Consider the following 20591-nt stretch of genomic DNA (forward strand, 5'->3'; position numbering starts at 1 on the left):
TTTCTGTGATTTATGGAGTTAATTGTATAAGGCGTGGGGTTAGGGAAGGAAGAAAAGAGAATTGACATTTATGCTGCCGCCCCATTTTACAGGTGAGGAAACAGGCTGAGAGATAAGTAACTTTTCCAGAATCTCAAAGTTAGTGACAGCAGAATCAAGCGATGTAGAAGCAAGAACTTACTATGCTCCAGACTCCCAGGGCTTGACGGGCATTTCATTCAACAACAGCTTTTGGAAGCGGGCACTGACATCACCCCATTTTACAGATGAAGAACCGGAGGCAGAGATGAGAAACTAACTTGCTGGGCTTAGACCAGGCTGTCTGGCCCCAGAGCCCTCATCTCCGTGCTGTGTCACCTCGGTGTCTAACAATTTTTACAGCATTCCGTCAGGGTGGATTCACTAGGACATAGAGGAGGGTGGCTGATAATTAAAAAAAATATCCAAATGAGCATCACTTCTCCCTGTTCCCTATCTACTCTCTCCTCTGCCTCTGTGTTCACCTGGAAAACTATACATTATTCCAGTGATCCTGTGTCAAATGTTTCTGTAGCTCCCCTTTTTCCGATAGTACACACATAGCATATTATCTGGACTGTTTTCTGAGGAGAGAAATTTGTCCTCTGAGGTTGGGTGTGATTTTTTTTTTTTTTTTTTGGAAGCCAGCAGTGTTGTTTGGAGCCAAGTCTGATGAATTAAATGCCAGTGTTGAAATTTTGGTTTTAAAAAGGTAGCTATGAAGAATAATTTTTGGTCACTAGCCTTGAAGTGCACTCTCAAGTGGTATGGCTCATGGTGGTAGTGTGGTGGATGGTGTGGTGTATAGTGTAGAGCCTTCCCAGGTAACCACGTTGGAGCCACGTTTAACCCAGAGTGGACAGGCTTCTGCAAAGAGCCAGCTAGTCACCGTGTTAGGCTGTGCGGGTCATACGGTCTCTGTCGCAGCTACTCAGCTGTGCTTGTAGCACACAAGCAGCCTCAGGCAGTGTGTAAACAGCTGGTTGTAGCTGTATCCCTATAAACTGTATTGGTGGACACTGAAATTTGAATTTCATATCATTTTCACGCATCATGAAATTATTTTTCTTTTGATTTTTTTTCAACAGTTTCAAGAGGAAAATCCTTTCTTAAGCTCATTAGGCCAATAGAAAAGTGGGTGGTGGGCTGGATTTGGCCTCCCCTGGCACAGGCTGTCAGGCTGCTGGCTAGATTGCGGTATCCTGCTCTCACAGGGCTGGGCCAGCCTGTACAGTACATTTTTTAGACTGTAGTCATGAAGGGCTGAGTATGCTAAGTAGTGAGTGAGGCTAAAGATGGCTGAGGTGACTGTAGGATGAGCCTCTGGTGTGGGCTTCTGGTTAGTCTTTTCCCGTGCTAACTATCCACCCTTGAGTACATGGTATCACTTAAAGGTTAATTATAACTAATTAATACCCAGTCTTTGAAGTATTTTCAAGTAGATTTCAGACACCTGAGATTGCTGTTTTACAGAGTTTGGCCTTGTAGGTGATTCAGAGCTGGAGAAAGGTGTGGCTCAGGAGAAATCGTTTTCTTTTAATGGGAGAGCCTTGGGCGTGTTTAAACGCTGATGGGAAGGATCCAGTGCTGATGGATCAATCCAAGGAGGTTGATCACGTGGGAGAGATGATAAATGAAAGGGCAGGTGGGAGGGGGGTGCACGTAGGCCTTGGATGGGAGGGTGCAGGGGGGCGTTGGGTTGAGGTGCACACCCCCAGAGCTCATATGCCCCCTCCTCTGGGGATGCTCCTGGCTCAGATCTCTGGGGCGTTCCTCCTTAGCATGTCCCTCTGGCAACCTTGGGCTTCGCTGGAGATGATCTGTCATCCTTGGCTGCCCCCCATTCTGGAAAAGCTGTGCTGGAGAAAGTGCCTTGGACTTGGAGACTCTTCCTGTCTGCGGAGGCTGCCCTCAGGTGGGGGGCCCACCTGAGGGGAGATTGGATGGCCTGTGGCACATGGCCTGTGGCAGCTAGTTTCCAAAAGGAGGGAGCAAATAGATTCACTTTGGCAATCTTTCTTCTGGTCACTAGTCAGAGAATTCTCCCCTCCTGCAAGTACGGGAGGAGCTTCTCCTTCATACTGGACACAAGTGCAGTTTGTGGGCCAAGAAGGGTGTATGGGCAGAGGTGGGAGGGAAAATCCCCGCCCACAGACTGATAGCCCGTCCTGTGTACTATCACACTGTTTTGTCCTGCTGACCTGGGTGTACCCCCCGCCAGGGCTCCATCTTTTCCTCTCTTACATCTTCAGTAAATAGCACAGTGCTTGCCACAGAGTAGGTGCTGTATATGTACATGTACATGGGTGTGTACATGTATGCGTGTATATCTGTGTACTAGTGTGTATATGAATGTGTGCATGTGTATGTGTCTATGTGTATATCTGCACGTATCTATCCATATAAATAAATTCCTGGTGGCACCCTACAGAGTTTTGACCTCGTCTCATACTTTGTAGTGCCTAAGTTCTATAGTGAGTAATCTGTTGATCTAAAATGTGAGCGCTAATTGAAACCACACTTATAGGACCTACCTCAACACCTCCAGCTATGCTGGACCAGTCTTCGGTGCTCCAGTACCACACGGCCAGTGGTCATTCAGTGGTGGCTGCTTCCGGCCGGTGTAGGCAGCGGTGCTGGGCCAGAAGTCCAGATTACAAGCTCAGGGTTTTGTCTGAGTGGCAGAGGCCTGTAGCAGGTGACTTAGTCACGCTGTTGACTTGGGCATACGTGATAAACAGAAGGGCCTTGGCTGCCACGTCAGAAGCAGATGGTCTGCCTGTTTGGTGTTTTCCTCCGGGTCCTGAGGCTGCCCCTGTGACCATGGACTCCAGGGAGCCCCATCTGGCCCCTGTGGTCACGTGCACCTCTGGTTGCGCTCGAGGGTTCCCGTTCAGCCTCAGGAGCCTTGGAGAGAGACTTGTGAGAATCCATGTGTTCGGGTGTGCACGGCTGTCCTTTTCTGCTTGCCTTTTGCTCACATCTCAGCCCACCCGGAAACTTCTCTGCTGCTCTGCCTTCTTGCCTTTCATAAAAACAATTTTTTTTTTCTTAAACACTTCGGTACGCGGGCCTCTCACCGCTGTGGCCTCTCCCGTTGCGGAGCACAGGCTCCAGACGCGCAGGCTCAGCAGCCATGGCTCACGGGCCCCGCCGCTCCGCCGCATGCGGGATCCTCCCGGACCGGGGCACGAACCCGTGTCCCCTGCATTGGCAGGCGGACTCCCAACCACTGCGCCACCAGGGAAGCCCCTTAAACACTTTTAAAGATAATATTAAGGAAAAAGATTAAAGCCAATTATAATTCAACTACCCTTGCACAAATTAAAGAAAAATTTCCGTGTTAATTTCCAAATATATGCACTTTTTTTACATGCTTGTAACTTGCGGATGTACTGTTACACCTGCTATTTCCACTTAACTGCCGTTTTTGTGTGTGTGTGTATAATACGTATATTTATGATATATATAAATGTGTATTAGGTAGCCTGTATTAAGTATATGTTCATGTGTGTAATGGATAATCCATGTGTAATGGATACATTACACACGTATTATACACGTATATTTTATGTGGATGCATATGCATTGTGCTTATACAAAGCCTTTAATATCTCTAGTTTAATAGGAGCCTTGCTTCATGGCATCATAATATGCCATCTGCACTTGGTGGAGAAGGGCAGATTGCAGCTGGGAAGTCTGAAAAAGTATTTTTTCCTGCAGGTGCCTGTCTCTTAGACCTGAATAAAATTCCTCCCAGAAGAGCTGCCCATTGGAAAATTCTCATGACCTAATAGGTTTATTCATATCCAGAACCTTCTCAATAATTGGCTTGTGTCCTGCAGGTTCACAGAGATGCGGAGTCACAGCTGGTTTTGCAGGAGTGGAAAAAGGAGAGGAAGGAGATGAGGTAAGAGCGGCCTGTTTTGAATAGAGTAAATCCCCCACCCTGGCCACGCTCGCTCAGCCCACCTGCCTGGCGCAAGGCCTGCCTGAAGCAGGCTTCGAAACAGTCTTTCTCAGCTGCCAGGGGTGACGGTGACCCCCCAGCATCCAGAACGAGCCAGCTGCCCTTAGTGATGAGTGACATTTCCTCGAAGCAGCAGTGACCTCCCTCACACCTGCTGCCTGCCCTCGAGTTTATTGTCTGTCCATCCCTCCTCCCATCCATCCCTCCTTCCAGCCCACTTAACTTCCCCGTTTGGGCAGATATTGGTCCAGTTGTTGGCAATGCCGGTGGCACAGTGTGGCTAGTGGGACAGTAGCCACCGAGCCACAGTTAATTCTTGGGGCTTCTACAACCCTGGTGCTTATTTGTAACACTGCTGTTTTAGGAATGTGCAGTCACTCAGTATGATGATGTTTATTGGTGAAGAAAACCCATCTGCTGTCAGAAAAGTTTGGTGGGTGTGTGTCTTAAGGGAGCAGTTATTCTTGAATTTTTTTTTTTTATTAAACTCTTGTTGGTTTACAATATTGTGTTAGCTTCAGGTGTACACCTTCAGATTCTTTCCATGATAGGTTATTACAAGATAGTGAATATAGTTCCACGTGCTCTACATGTGCTCTCCGTCCTTGTTGTTTATATGTTTTATATATAGTAGTGTGTATCCATTAACCCCACACTCCTAATTTATCCCTTCCCCTCTCCTTTTCACTTTTTATTTTCTCTGTCTGTGAGTCTGTTTCTGTTTTGTATTCATTTGTATTATCTTTTTAGATTCCACATATAAGTGATACCATATAATATTTGTCTTTCTCTGTCTGACCTACTTCACTTAGTAGGATAATCTCTAGTTGCATCCATGTTGCTGCAGATGGCATTATTTCATTCTTTTTTTATGGCTGAGTAATATTCCATTGTATATATGTACCACATCTTCTTCATCCATTCATCTGTCAATGGACATTTAGGTTGATTTTAAGGGAACGATTATTCTTAAGAGGCCCTATGGACAGTTGTGCTTTCCTGTAGAAGAGGATGGATGCTGTGCCTGTAAACACTGTTGATGTGACCATTTCTGCTCTTGTGGTTCCCCCCACACCCCTCTCCCGGGCACAGCTGTCCCTAAGGTTTGGAAGTAGTGCTCACTTCCTGGGTTCTGGCCTCTGAGCAGTGGGCAGCCTGGGGGGGCTGGTGTGCGTGGAGAGGGGCAGAGTCCATCCCTCTGGGCTGCAGAAGCCACGGCTGCATTGAATCAATCCTTCCCCTTCCTTCTCAGCGTGCTGGCTGTTGGGGGCTTATTCCAACGTGATTACTGGTCTAAAATGTTAGGTGAGAGGGTGATGGGCATATAATGTCATTTGACTCTGGGCCCCTTGCCCCTGAAGGCCAGACCTGAGTCCTACACTCCAGGGACCTCAAATTATTAGAGAAAAGAATCGTTTCACCCGGCAGAGATTTTGTTTTGAATTCGAATCTCTAACAACCTCACATCTCAGAGTTTTCAGTAAAATCTTACAAACCCCTTACGTTGCTTCACCTGCAGACCTGAGGTCTGTGAATTTTCTACTTTTTATTGTTGTAGCATCTGCTGTCACCGTATGACAAAAGAAGGCCTCTACCAACTAGTGGCTTTTATCACACAGCTGTGTAAAGGATTATGGTTTTTGCTGTGTTTATAACTGATTTTTTAACAGTCAAATGGTATTTATCCAGTTTGCTGGAACAGTCTGTGGGTAGGGGTCCTGGCCATTGGATTGGATGGTGTGCATATCCCGTGTATGTGTGACGGGGTGTTGTTTTACACACAGACACGTGTCTGCACACCTGCAGGGGCTTTGAGCCTGGGGTAGGGTGAACAGTCTTGCAAGATGCCTGTAATCCAGGCTTTGAGGAGGTGCTTGAAGCTCTGTAATGGATGGTAGAGATGTGTTTACATCACTATAAAATAATCCTTAATCTCTCAGACATAAAGTACTTTTGAGTTTATGATATGCTTTTATTTCTCTTTCCTTACTTAGTTCTCAATATAACCTCATGAAAAGGGGGCCTTTGTCCCATTCTGTAGACAAAGGAAGTTTGGAGACTCTGAGAACATTCTGCATCTCTGTGGACCTTCAGAAGCAGCTCCCGCACCCTCTGTTTTTGTTTGGGAAATGGGGTGTGCAGGTTTAGAGGCTCATGTGTTGCCGCTGGAGCCTTTGGCAGTGTTCTCTCTGGCTGGCCTAAGTGGGGAATGTGATCAGAGCCAGTTGATGGATGAATGGACAGGCTGTTTTCTCGATTAGAAATCGGAGCTGCTCTAGGCTAATTTGAGTCCTATACGTGTGAAAGAGTGATTTAAAAAAAAATCTTTTTATTGACGTATAGTTGATGTACAATATTATATCAGTTTCAGGTATACAACATAGGGATTCACATTTTTTATAGATTGTACTCCATTTATAGTCATTATAAAATATTAGCTATATTTCCCATGCTGTGCAATAGATCCTTGTAGCTTATTTATTTATTTATTTTAAACTTTTTATTTTATATTGGGGTAGAGTTGATTAACAATGCTGTGTTGGTTTCAGGTGTACAGCAGAGTGATTCAGTTATACGTATACATGTGTCTGTTCTTTGGGAAACAGTGATTTTGATGTTATTTGATTTCGGTAGCTAAAAGCAGACCTTTTGGGAATCACTGTCTGTTGCTTCGCTCTTCTCTTGCCTCTTCAGAGAAATGACCAAAGGTTCCTTCAACACCCAGTTCGGAAGCTTGTTCCGCACAGACCAGAACCCCACGTACTTCCTGCGGCGCCTGTCGCGGTTTGCCGACATCTACATGGCGTCCCTGAGCTGCCTCCTGAGCTATGATGTCAGCCACACGTTCTACCCCCGGAGGACCCCGCTGCAGCACGAGCTTCCTGCCTGGTCTGACAGGCCCCCAGCCGCCAGGCTGCCGCTCCTGCAGGAGGCCCAGGCCAAGTAGCCAGCGGCCCAGGCACCCTGGGCGCGAAAAGCCAGGACCGACGGTGACCCCGTACCGGGCAGACTTTGCATCGACGTGACTGTCGCCTACGGACATGCCTTGTGATATCTATTTTGTCCATTACAGAGGATAGATACCCCCCAGCTCGTGAAGACAGGGGCTCGCAGCCCACGGGGACTGCCTTCCTGTACGTGTGGGGACAGCGGCTAGCTTCCCGTCAACACCCTGTGATCGCCCTTCTTGTTTACTAAGGTACCGCGACCGGCGTCAGATTTTCTGGGACGGGGAGGCTTCTTGATACCATCTCTGGATTCCAGCAGGTGACGTTTTGAAACTCTTCTTGACTCTTCCATGCAAAACGCATGGAAAAAGTGAACATTCACAGGCAGTGCAGGGGCCCAGTGGTGTGCACCGGTGAACTGCTCACAGAAAGCGGATGCTTGAGCGAGCGCGGCGATAGCATACCACTGTGTCAGCGGCAGAGATGGTCCCCAGACGGCAGCCGGTTCCCAGATATCTTCTGGTACTAGGGCTTTGGCACTCCGGTGCCTCACTTGAAAGCAGACTCAGCCTCTCTGGAAGTCTTTCGTGAGAAAGAACAAGGGAAGTTGCAAGTCCCTGGCCTTGATTGTCCTCAGTATCCATTTCCTGTGTCCTGCCCCGTGTGGGGGAAGGACCATTGTGCCCCGGGTGATGGGCAGGTTCACTCTTTTCCCCAGAAGAGGAGGGCAAAGAGAGAAGAGCTTCTGGTTAAATTTCCAGCCAGCAGAACAGACTCTGTAGAATGAGGCTGTGAGAAACGAACAGGTCAGAAGACAAATGCCAGTGCATTTGTGGTGGGTCTCCCAGGAATTTATTTTAGCTGAAACTGCTACCTGTATGTTGCTTGAATGTGATCATTGGAGGATGGAAAATGAAACAAAAAGAATGTCCCTGTGATGAAGTGCCACGCCGTGACCCCTGCTGGCTGTGCGGCTGTCTTATTAAAACGTGTATCACCAGAAACCATCTTTGTTGGAGGGAAACGAGCAGACGCCTGTCTCTCCTGACTTGTCAGCCGAGGAGAGGGGCTTGAATCTAGCAGAAGGGGAGGGAGGTGGCCCTCTCCTCTTAACCATCTCCCACCCTCTCCTCCTCTTAGATTGCTTTCCTGCCATGTTTGTATGTCTGTTTTGGGAGTTTGGGTGGTTTTCTTTAGGTGTCTGTGTTAAAGATGGGAGAGGATAAAGGACACCGAAGCTAAGAGAAACAGAGTTGGAAATGACCTGGCTGGCCGAGTGTTCCCATTGCCTTCTGAGGACAAGGCAAGGGACGCGCATCCTTAAACCTAAAGGACGCAGGTACAGGAGGAAGGGGGCTTGTGGAGACAGTGCTCACTTATTCAGCGTTTTTAATGGATTCGTGTATGGAGCCAGTTGTTGATGAAATGCTCGCTTGGCCTTCCACAGGATACCTGCCCCAGTGTGGAAATTAGATGAGTCCCATAGCATGCACTGTAATGCTGCTTGTTATAATGGGAGTGTACGTGTGATATTTTCTTGTATTTAACTAAAATAGTGAAGGTGATTCTCTAGACCTCATAGGCCCCATTAGCCCCCGTTTTTTCCTTCTAAATTTTATTATAAACACAGTAGTCCATTCCTTTTTCAGACAGCAGGAGGCATTTTTGTTTGCTGTTTGTTAGCGCCCAGGGGTTTTAAGCATCCGAGTGCATTGGAAGACGCATTTCGGGGGTGCAGGTGGTGCCCAGAAATGTTCAGTGTTGGGGTCCTCAGAGGATACCCTGGTGCTTTGGGCTGTTAGTTTCTGCTTTGGAGAAGCTGAGTGAGGAAGTAGGTATTATTTTAAAACATTTTCTTAGTTTTTATCTAATCAGGTTTTCATTAGATATCTCCTAGGTGCCAGTGATAGGGTGTTTTGTTTACTCAAGAATGAAGTACAACTATTTTTACAACCTGCTTTCATGTACATCTAGGTTAGGTGACCCAAGCCTGGGTGAAGAAATAGATTTTCTGGGTGTGAATAATGAATTTTACGATTTATTACCAATTAAGGTTTCGGTCTGTGGGCCATGGTGTGTGGCGGTGTTGAGATCTCTCTGCGCAGGGCCCACCGAGCATGCGCCTGGCAGATGCAAACCCGCGCTGGGGCCGGGACATCTTTTTTTTTTTTTTTTGCGGTACGCGGGCCTCTCACTGTTGTGGCCTCTCCTGTTGCGGAGCACAGGCTCCGGACGCGCAGGCTCAGCGGCCATGGCTCACGGGCCCAGCCGCTCCACGGCATGTGGGATCTTCCCAGACCAGGGCACGAACCTGCGTCCCCTGCATCGGCAGGTGGACTCTCAACCACTGCGCCACCAGGGAAGCCCAGGACAGAGGCATTCTTGTCTGTGCTCAGTCAGTCTTAACTTGTCACTGTCGTGACTCAGCTGGTGTTCAGCACGATGCACTGCATTCTGTTCTTCCCGGTTTTGTCCTCTGGTGCGCACACTTACGAAGGCATATGGGTACAAGGGAAGGGAGTCTATTTTCTACCACTCAAAACATCAGTTTGGAAAGTGAACGGAATAAAATTAGTTTGCACATTAAAAAACTATTTTCCGTTTTTAGCATCAGTTAGACTGATTTTCTCTGAATGATGTGAGCAAAAATTCACAGTCCAGGGGCAGTCCTTGCCCGCCAAGGCTCACGTACCTGTAGCTGGTTGTCCTGGAAGGAACCTGCACAACTGGTTTTTCCAGAGTTGTTTTTAATAGATGAAACCTGGCTTTTAATATATTTTAGGAGTTTGTCTTAGAGCTCCCACGTTCCTCCTAACATGGCCTCTTTCTTTTTCCCCCCTTTTAAAAATTCTCTTCAGCTCCGTTAATGCCATCCAACATAAACCACGTGTTACTGATTCAGGCACATCTCAGACTAAATTCCTAGTTGCTTTGAAGGCATTGGTCCTCTTAATTAGTGCAAAGGAGAAATGAAAAGTAATCTTTCCTCCTAGCTAATTTAGCTTTGGGTGACCTAAATAGCTTTCCCTCTCTTTTTGTCCCCAAAGGCCTCTAAAGCGGTAGAGAGTGTGCTAAATACTGCATTTGGATTCCACTCAGCCGAATGTTTATCTGCTGCACCCACTTGGGAGCCCTTGTCTCGAATATGCTCTCAGACTAAATTTGGCCAGAGGCAGGCAGGGTTCCTTGATTGCTCTCTTCAACTGCTAGGGAGCCAACCTATGATTTGCCCTCTTAGCATTGATTTCCTTTTGTACCAGTTTTACGCGTTAGCATATGGGAGCTTGGCTCCAAGTTCAGCTAACCTTTAATACCCTAGTGGATTGAGGAAAAGAAAGGAAGTGAAGTTTCCCTAATGCAAGCAAGGTTCAGCAAACTTTTCCTGTAAAGGGCCGGGCAGTAAATGCTTTCAGCTTTGCGGGCCATTTTCTGCGGCCCCTCTCTAGGACTGGGCCTGCCTGTGGTCCAGTACAGCGTGGCTTATGAGAACAAGCTGCAGGCTGGATTTGGCCTTTGGGCCATGGTCTGCCGAGCCCTGCTCTGATGGATTGTGTTGGTGGCAATGGCGAGATGATCTTGCTGAAAGCATGCAGATGAAGCAGCCCACAGTTGGGTGCAGCCAGCAGAAAGAAGTTCTGTAGGTAAGTGTGCCACGTTCCCCTACGAGCTACTCTCTGGGCATATTTACTTTTATGGCCAGTGGTAAAATACTGTGTTTCCAGCACACGGCATGACTGTCGTTGTGTAACTGAGCTGCCAGACTCGGCATTCATTGAATATACCTTTCATTGCACTCATCTGTGATTGTGCTAGTAGCGTGTGATGGGCTTGGATGCCCAGGAGACCCTTCAGAACCGAAGGACTTAATCCCCGCAACTGCTGGGTGTGCTGATGCCTTACCGTCCGCAGCTGTTAGTCCTCTTTGGGAGCTTCCCCTGCTGAAAAGTCCTGCCTCGGATGAGGATGTGGTCAAGCTCCCTCCCTGGAGCAACTCTGAAGGCCTTTCAGCTCCAGAGCTGGGGGGAGGGCACACAGCTGAGGCCTCTCTGTCTGCACTGCAGCCCAGCTCCCTTCCCATCCCCTCTCCCCTTCCCGGGTGTTGGGCCCAAGGACAGTCCCCAGCTCAGTGTCTGCTCTCCAAGGAACCAACCCACAGCAGTGCTCCGTACTTTTCTATACTGCAGGCTTGAACTCTGACTTAGGAAACTGTTTTTTTAGTAGAATGACAGATTGTGCCTGTTTAATTAATTTCAGGCACAATGAATGCAAATTAGATAGACTTACTATTTATTCTGAATGTGAATTTGCTATTTATTCTAAATGTTGATTTTATGTTACATGACTTTGAACTTGTTGCCAAATAAAAGTTTGAATTGTATTGTCCAGTTTATTCCAAGTCATCTGTTTTGTGTGCTTCAGTGGCAAAGCCATATCACATTCTAATGTACCCAAAACAGAATATCCCTGAGAGCGAGGGTGAAAGATTTATGGCTCATTCCTCACCACCCTTGTTCTCCCACCCCCAGCAAAGCACACTTGCTTGTTTTCAGAGCTTGAGGACCATGTAATTAAGCCACGGAAGGAAAACTGGTATGCGTTTGGCCTTAGGTGGGCAGCAGATAACCCACCTGGAGTTTCTGTCTCTCACAGGCTGCTCCATCCTTGAGAACAAGGAGATGACAGTGAGCCACCTGTTTGTCTGCAGTCAAATTACCAGGAAAGCTGGAAATTGGAAGCAATGTTTTTAAGGGAAGAAAATACTGAATAATACTGAATTAGGAGTGCATGCTGTGAAGTCAATTCACTGCTGGGTTTTGGATAAATTTATATTTTGAAGAGCCTTCTAAAAAACCTGAATTGTGTGTGTTTCAGCTTAACGTCCTTGACCTCTCGTTGTGCCAGGAACTTCATCTCATTCACTCCTCCCACGGATACCTGCTGTTTTTCCTCTTAATCACGTGCCTTTCTGTCCCTCTGATAGTGGAGTTGGTGGACTCACTAGCAAATCGGTCCCACGTTCCTTTGGAGAGCGAGTTTCTGGAGACCTGGCGTTGCCCTCATCACGGCACGTTGTCCAAGAGGAGGTGGTGAGTTGTTCCTGGGCCTGCCGCGGGGGCTTCTTCCCTTTCCTAGAGTTGTGAGAAAGCTTCTGAGACCCTGGGGCTTCTGGACTTTGGACTTGGCTCAGCAAAAACCCTGATGATGTGGAACAAAGCTGTTTGGGTTGCGAGGGCGACGGAGAGGAGAGTCTGAGGTCTGCTCAGCCCAGAGCAGGGCTTCTCCATCCGCAGCAATGGCTCTGGAGCATGGCCAGTGCTACCCCCAGGGACAGCCTGGAAGTGGGTGGTGGGTGGGCTGGAGGGTGCCCAGTTGTCCCAGTAATGGCGAGGCCACTTTGGGCCTTTTGAGGGTGTGGTGGACATCCTGCCTTGCAGAGTCCTGCACGGTGAAGGAGTGGCCTGAGCCTACACATCACTTGTGTAAAATTCCAGAACATTTTCATACCCCCAGAAGAAACCCCATACCTCTTAGCAGTCACCCCAGTCCCTAGCTGGCAACCACTCACTCACCTTTCTGTCTCTATGAATTTGCCGATTCTGGACATTTCCATGTCGATAGAATCATACGGCATGTGGTCTTTTGTGTCTGGTTTCTTTCACTGAGCATCATGTTTTCAGGGTTCATCGTGGTGTTGCGTGTATCAGTACTTAGTTCCCTTTTAGGGTGAAATGCTATTTCATGGTGTGGCTAGACACACTGGTTATCCATTCATAAGTGGGTAGACATTTGGGTTGTTTCCACGTTTTGGCTGTTATGACTAATGCTACTATGTACCTACCTCTGTAATTTGTTGTGTGGACATGTTTTCATTTCTCTTGGGTCTGTACCTAGGAGTGGAATTTCTGGATCACACTTTAATTCTGCGTTTAACTTTTTGAGGAACTGCCAAACTGCCTTCCACAGTGGGGGCACCATTTTACATTCCCACCAGCCAATTAGGACGGATCCAATCTCTCCACATCCTCGCCAGTACTTGTTATTGTCTGTGGTTTTGAGGATGGCCATCCTAGTGGGTGTGAAGTGGTATCTCAATGTGGTTCTCATGTCTTCTTCACACAAGCAAACAAAACAGAATTAAGAAAGAAGCGTTCGTAAGGCAGATGTTGGCTAATTGAAAAGGCCCTAAGAAGCCCAAACAAGTTGGTTTTACCTTCAAAGTTTGACCCCTCCTGTGGCGAACGGTCGTTTTGTTTCCCAAAACACTGGATTTGTTCCACTGACTTTATTTCTATTCCGTAACCAATATGTCAGCACATTTCACGTGCCAGACACTGTTCTGGGTGCTGAGATATAAAGACGAATGAGGGAGGTCCCTGCCTTTGGGAGCTTACAGTCTAATAGGGAAATAAGACAAGGTCACTAGAGTGTTGGCCACTAAAGGTACACGGGAAGGACAGAAGAGAGGGAGGGAGCAGTCTCCGTGGGTTGGTGGGTGGATTTAACATGGTCCCCCACCCACAGAAACAGAATAATCCCCCAGATCAACCAAAGAGATGAGGTACGGCTTGAGTGTTTCATACTTTGAAATGTTAAAGGACCTTACATTTCCCACAGGCAACTGGGGCTAAGGATTCACAGTTGACGGCCTTTCTGAGGCAGTGCCAGGGGCCCAGGTGGCGGCGGGTGATGTCTGGTTGGGGCAGGTCTGGCCCTCACAGTGCCCCCAGGGGGTCAGTGCTGTCCAGCTGCTGGTCTTCAGGGTCCTGGAAATGAGAGGTCTGTGAGCCACGCAGAGGGTGCAGGCCTTCTGCTTGTGAATCCTTCCGGGTCGGGCATTCTTATGGCTACTGGTCTGAGGCCTTGATGGGGTTCAGGACACGCTACCCCCAAACAAAGCACCTTGGCACATTCAATGTCTTAAACTGAAGGAATTTTAAAAAAATGGCAGAAGCAGGAAGGTCATTCCGACGCCCTTGCCCTACCCACTTGCCTTTCTTTCCTGAAACAGGTAACAGAATTCCCATGTGAAAGATGCCCTCCCTGTACCAGGAGGAAAGAAGACACCACCACAGATGGGGAATTGGGGGACTGAAATCTGTACAAACAAACCTTGTTCACTAACCCTTATCTTCCTAGTGACTTCACCATTCACTACCCCTAGCCCCACACCTCTTTCTCTTGTCAATTCCTCACACATCATCTATTGTCTAAAAGGTACAAAAGCTTCCTCTTCTGGTCCCTCCTTTGGGGCTTTGTTTTCTCCTGAAGGCTCCCACGTACAGGTAAACATTCAAAAAAATGTACATGCTTTTGTCCTGTGAGTGTGTCTTTATCAGTTTACTTTTCAGGCCCAGCTAGGGATCTTAGGAGGGTCAAGGAAAACTTCTTCCTCCCCTACAGCCTAAAACATGATTCTTCCCCCAGTGCCCCGTGGACACACGTGTTGGGAGCGAGCGTGGCTTCACACTGCTGTCCCACGGCTCATGGCATGGAGGTTAGGGCCCCGTTCTGGGTGCAGTCTCTGCTGTTTGAAGGTGTGTGGTCCTGGACAAATCATTTGAACTGTGCTGTAGTTTTCTCATCTATAAAGAATCCTAGTAATATTTACCTGACAGGGAGGTGTGAGGATTAAATTAGATCTACATTAAGGAAGATTAAAAAAGCACCCCACAAAAGGTGGCTGTTACTCTGATTACAAAAAAAACTTTGCAGTTGAAAATTCATCCTGAACTAGGGTCTAATCAGAAGCCACAGTCCAGAGGCAGCCACTCTGAACCGTCTGCTGTCTGTGGCCCTGATCAGCACTGAAGTTTTGTTAATTCGCATCATGAATGTTGATGCTGTCTAGATTGACTCCAGATAGTCTATAGGCAATGCCCGCTCCCTCAGTATAAAAGGCATGAGAATCTAGCACACTTGGGGCTGGTATCCTCAGCTTGGGATTCCCATAACTGGAACATTTTTGCCACCTGGTTGAATGAGAAGGGTTGAGCTGAACCCTGCATCTGGGATACTCCCTCACCTGCCTCTGGTGAGTCTTTCATGCAGGGGGCTCATGGAACCCTGAGAAGAGGCCAGACAGCTGAGAAGGCATGGAGAGCATTGAACAGGATGTGTAATTTTCCCCCCTTGCTTTTAAAATGAGGTTGATTTCAATATCACAAGGCTTACAGAAATAGACTATTAGTAGATGCAGTTTAGCTGAACTTGCCCTTGCAATTTGGACTGGAAACTTTTACGTGGGTTTGATTGAAAAAACAATATTTATGATCTGGTTATTTTTCAATATTGCAGACATATTAAATCTGCTACCACAGGCACTAAGAACTATGGGACATTTGCATTTGGTTCACTGCAGAAAAATAGTAACAAATGCTGCACTCTACGTGCTTACAATGGTGCAATAAAGTACTGTAATGTTTCAGTGCCAAGAAATTACAGAAATTCAGTATAGCTCCTGTCCCGTGGAGTTGGGGTGCGTCACCCTCCCAAATGTGGATGTGTTCACCACCGTGTAAGCTCTCTGAATCCCCTCCTATTGGGTCTTTATGGATGATGATGGGAGTAGAAGGATGTGAGCTCACCTCTTCTTATGAAAACACCAAAATCGCAACTAACTGCTGAACAACCATTGACAAAAAAACCACTGGAACCTACCAAAAAAGATATCCTATGTCCAAAGACAAAGAAGAAGCCACAGTGAGATGGTAGGAGGGGCACAATTGTGATAAAATCAAATCCCACACCTGCCGGGTGGGTGAACCACAAACTGGAATATAATTATATAGCAGAGGTTCTCTCACAGGAGTGAAAGTTCTGAGCCCCACATCAGGCTCCCCAGCCTGGGGGTCTGGCAATGGGAGGAGGAGCCCCCAGAGAACCTGGCTTTGAAGCCCCGCAGGGTTTGATCGCAGGAATTCCACAGGACTGGGGGAAACAAACTCCATGCTTGGAGGGTGCACACAGGACCCAGGGGAAAAAGCCGTGACCTCATAGGCGCCTGGGCCAGACCTACCTTCTGGTATTGGAGGGTCTCCTGAGGAGGTGGGAGGCGGCTGTGGCTTACTGTGGGGACAAGATACTGGCGGTGGTAGTTCTAGGGAGTATTCATTGATGGGAGCCCTCTTGGAGGCCGTCATTTTCTCAACCAAGACGCGGCGCCACCCAACAGCCTGTAAGCTCCAGTGCCGGGATGCCTCTGGCCCGACAACCCAGAGGGTGGGAATACAGCCCCACCCATCAGCAGACAGGCTGCTTAAAGCCTTCCAGAGTGCACAGCTGCCTGATAAACACACCCTTTGACATGGCCGCAGCCACCAGTGGGACAAGACCCAGCTCCACCCACCAGTAGGCAGGAACCAGTCCCTCCCACCAGGAAGCCCGCACAGCCTCACCCACCAGGGGGCAGGCAGCAGAAGCAAGAAGAACTACAACCCTGCAGCCTGCGGAATGGAAACAGCAATCACACAAAGTAAGACAAAATGAGAGCAGAGGAATATGTCCCAGATGAAGGAACAAGATAAAACTCCAGAAGAACAATCACGTGAAGTGGAGAGAGGCAATCGACCTGAAAAAGAATTCAGAAGAATGATAGTAGAGATGGTCCACGATCTCAGAAAAAGAATGGAGGCAAAGGTTGAGAAGATACAAGAAATGTTTAACAAGGACCTAGAAGAACTAAAGAACGAACAAACAGAGATGAACAATACAATAACTGCAATGAGATATACATTAGGAGGAATCAATAGCAGAATAACTGAGGTAGAAGAATGAATAAGTGACCTGGAGGAGAGAATGGTGGAAATCACTGCTGCAGAACAAAATTAAGAAAAATGAAAAGAAATGAGGACAGTCTAAGAGACCTCTGGGACAACATTAAATGCACCAACATTTGCATTATGGGGTCCCAGAAGAAGAAGAAGAGAGAGAAAGGCCCTGAGAAAATACTGGAAGAGATAATAGCTGAAAAATTCCCTAACATGGGAAAGGGAACAGTCACCCAAGTCCAGGAAGTGCAGAGAGTCCCATACAGGATAAACCCAAGGAGGAACATGCCAATACACATAGTAATCAAATTGACAAAAATTAAAGACAAAGAAAAAATATTAAAAGCAACAAATAATATACAAAGGAATCCCCATAAGGTTATCAGCTGATTTCTTAGCAGAAACTCTTCAGGCCAGAAGGGAGTGGCATGATACACTTAAAGTGATGAAAGGGAAGAACCTACAACCAAGATTACTCTACCCAGCAAGGAGCTCATTCAGATTTGATGGAGAAATCAAAAGCTTTACAGACAAGCAAAAGCTAAGAGTATTCAGCACCACCAGACCAGCTTTGCAACAAATGCTAAAGGAATATCTCTAAATGGAAAAGAAAAGGCCACAACTAGAAACAAGAAAATTATGAATGGAAAAGCTCACCGGTAAAGGCAAACATACAGTAAAGGTAGGAAATCATCTGCCTACAAATATGATTATCAAAACCAGCAGTTAGGAGAAGAGGAGAGTACAAATGCAGGATACGGGAAATGCATTTAAATTAAAAGACCAGCAACTTAAAACAATCTTGTTTATATATATAGACTGCTATATCAAAACCTCATGGTAACCACAAACCAAAAATCTACAATAGATACACACACACAAAGGGATTTTTTGGAGGCTTCCTCACATGGGTATGATTGGGTATGATTATTAGCTCTGTTTCTAGCCCCTCTCTCCTCTTTTAAGGGTGAAGGGTGGGGCTGAGAATTCCAACCTTCTAATCATGGCTTGGTCTTTCTGGACCAGCCCCCATCCAGGAGCCACCCAGAAGCTCCTCATCAGAACAGAAGATGCCCCTACTGTTCTTATCACTTAGGAAATTACAAGGGTTTATGAGCTCTGGGGCAGAGACCAATATACATTTTCTCTTATCTCCCTCCTAGCTTCTCAGTCTAGACCTGGTAATAAATTACAGGCAGGGCGGTATCTTCCACATTCAGTGTGAATGGGGTGCCCTGCCGTGGGGTTAACGTCAGTGGAGGTTCCGTCTACGCTCAAGCGTCACTAACTCTAGAAACAAGTGGTCCTTTCCTGGAAGACCAGAGCAGAATATGCTCCCCTAGATATAAAAGACCTTATCAAAGAAACGTAGCTCCTAAAGCAAGCAGCAGCTCTGACAACAGGCAGAAGAATCCTGGACAACAGTGTAAACGTGGAAGCAGTTTCATGTCTTAACTTTGCGTCTGCCACCTCATCAATGTTTGTGGCAGAATTTGGCCCAAGGTTTCTTCTCCTTGTGACCTCTCACCTGGTCACGGGGTAGGGGTTGGGCAACCCCTAGTTCTCCCCTGCCTCTAACTGTTGGACGCCTCTGCCGTTCACCCAGGAGAGCTCAGAATGCGGCACAACTACATGGCTTCACCCAGCTCACAACACTCGATTTTAGGCTTGTTGCCGGGAGACACGTTCTAGTAGTGAGATTTCTTGGTGCAGAGCTTTCCACTGAGATTTGCTGAAAGACATCGTTCCCCCGCACCCCAGCTGAACCTGTTCCTAGATGAAAACACACACTCACCATGAAGGGGTCGTAGGAAGGTTCTGGGGTTGCTGAGGCTGTGTTCTCGTACATGGGGTTCGAGATATTCTCGGGCTGCTGCTTGCCAAGAGCTGCCACGTCGATATCCTCTTCTGACTGCTCGGAAAGACAAGCACAGGGCTGAGCACCACCAAGTCCCCGAGGCAGGAGTGTCTCATCAAAACTGGGCGGTAAAGCAAGCAACCCCCGCCCACCTCCAGGAGCTTTTTCCTTTTCCTTTTATTGAGATCTGACGTACATATAATATCATGCACCAATCTTAAATGTTCAGTTCAATGACTTCTTAATACGTTCCCCCAGGTATGACCACCACCCAAGTCAGCATATAGGGCATCTCCATCCCCCCCAGGAGGTGCCCTCATGCCCCTCGCCCGCCAATATCCGGTCCCACCCAGGGTAACTGCTATTCTGACTCCTGTCACCTGGAGTGGTTTTGCCTGTCCTTGAACTTAACATAAAAGGAATCATACAGCACGTGCACTTTTGCTAGATGTGATGTTTTATAAATCATGTATATGGTGCTGATAAATATGCAGGTTATCTGCCAGAAGGAAATGACCTACTGCTTGGGGCTGCTGGTAAACCTGGTCTGCAGTGTCTCCCCAGGGTCACCCCACAATCAGCCAAGACCCGCTCACCTGGATGTGGGCTCGACAGTACAAAGGGGGCCAATGTGTTTCGCTGGCTGTGGCGTGAGGCCTCTGGCTGTGTAGGTCCCTACCCTGTCCCCACCCTCAGAGTCAGCCTTGAAGCTCAGATCCATCCTGGTGGGTGCCTGTCTTGTGAATCCTCCAAGGTGAGTGGCCTCCTGGGCCCCTGGTGAGTTTGCCTCCAAGCCAGACCCCTGGCATGAAAGGCCATTGGCAGCCCATCACCCTCCTCCGTATCCTGTCTCGGCCAGGAAGAGGGCCTTGGAGCTGCCACTGCTGCTCTCTTAGGGGCAGAGGCCCCACCCAGGAGACGGGGAGTGTGTGCCAGGCACCCAGCTGCCGGTGAGCTCTCTGAAGCAGCCCAGAGCCAGGGGCTGGGTTTCAGAGACGACCCCCATGCCCATGTTCCCATTTTTCTCCGTCTTACCTCAAAATGCTGGAAGCCAATTGTTCTCCGGTTTAATCGAAAGTAAGAATATGCAGCCAAAGCGATGGCTCCAATGACCAGGATGATGGCAAAGAACATCCCCGTTCCCAAGCCAGCGTGGCTTGAAGTCTGAACACAGAAAGGGGAGCGGTTGGTACTCAAATCTGGTGACTTCCCCAAAGAGGTGTGCTTTCTGGAGCCTACCCCATTCTGGCTGGCCTGAGGCATCTTGGTACCAGTTGGGATAAAAATAATAAAATTGTTAACGTGTATCTAGCCCTTACTATTTCCAGGGTCTGTTCTAAGCCCCCTTACACAAAATAATCCATTTAAATGTATAATAACACAAAGAGATAAGAACAATTTTTATTGTTTCCACTTTCATATGGGGGAATGGAGACACAGAGCGGGTAAGCACTTGCCCAATATCACACAGCCTGTGAGTGGTAGAGGTGGGCTTTGGAAGCCAGCCTGGCTTTGGAACTTACGTGCTTAACCGCTATGCTGTGGAACTTCCCAGCAGCCAGCTGTGCTCGCCCCTCCCTCATACTTTTAGAACCAAGTTAGAATACTAACATCACCACCACCACCCAGCCACAGCCGACCAACTCTTATATAGCATGTACTATGTGCCAGGGACTGTCTTCATTATTTTATATTAACTCGCCCTCCCAAGAACCCAGGGAGGAAGGCATTATGACCTCGATTTTGCAGATAAGAAAAATGGGGCTCAGTGATGTTCTGGGGCTTGTCTAAGGTCACACGGTTATGAAGTGGAGATGCTCAGGATTTTCACTCCCTTTCCAGTGGTTTCTCCATTGGCCCATCCTGCCCTTTTCATTCAACAGATATTGATGGTGACAGGTGTTATGTTGCTAACGCACTGGAGTGGGGGTGGGATGCAACAGGGCCCGGCATCCCCGAGGCCAGCTGCCGTGGATGGGGGAGGCGCCTCCAGTATCCTGAGGAGGGGTGGACAGGGCTTCCAGGAGTAG

The 20591-nt window shown here is 47.8% G+C and overlaps 2 protein-coding genes across 2 annotated transcripts in view; one reads left to right on the forward strand and one right to left on the reverse strand.

Annotated features, from left to right (window-relative positions):
* Positions 1–11312, forward strand: part of NT5DC3 (5'-nucleotidase domain containing 3) — a 56475-nt gene extending 45163 nt beyond the window's left edge. The window contains exons 13-14 of the mRNA XM_081249891.1: positions 3864–3928; positions 6683–11312. Coding sequence (XP_081106017.1) covers positions 3864–3928; positions 6683–6935 — 318 coding nt within the window. The 3' untranslated portion in view covers positions 6936–11312. The remainder of the gene's footprint in view (positions 1–3863; positions 3929–6682) is intronic.
* A 1720-nt stretch (positions 11313–13032) lies between these two features.
* STAB2 (stabilin 2) overlaps positions 13033–20591 on the reverse strand; it is a 155128-nt gene continuing 147569 nt past the window's right edge. Inside the window, exons 67-69 of the mRNA XM_081249886.1 lie at positions 19597–19725; positions 18499–18615; positions 13033–13700 (exon numbers count right to left, since the gene is read on the reverse strand). Coding sequence (XP_081106012.1) covers positions 13650–13700; positions 18499–18615; positions 19597–19725 — 297 coding nt within the window. The 3' untranslated portion in view covers positions 13033–13649. The remainder of the gene's footprint in view (positions 13701–18498; positions 18616–19596; positions 19726–20591) is intronic.

This window comes from Mesoplodon bidens, assembly GCF_964165515.1.
Source record: "Mesoplodon bidens genome assembly, chromosome: 11".
NCBI lineage: Eukaryota > Metazoa > Chordata > Mammalia > Artiodactyla > Ziphiidae > Mesoplodon > Mesoplodon bidens.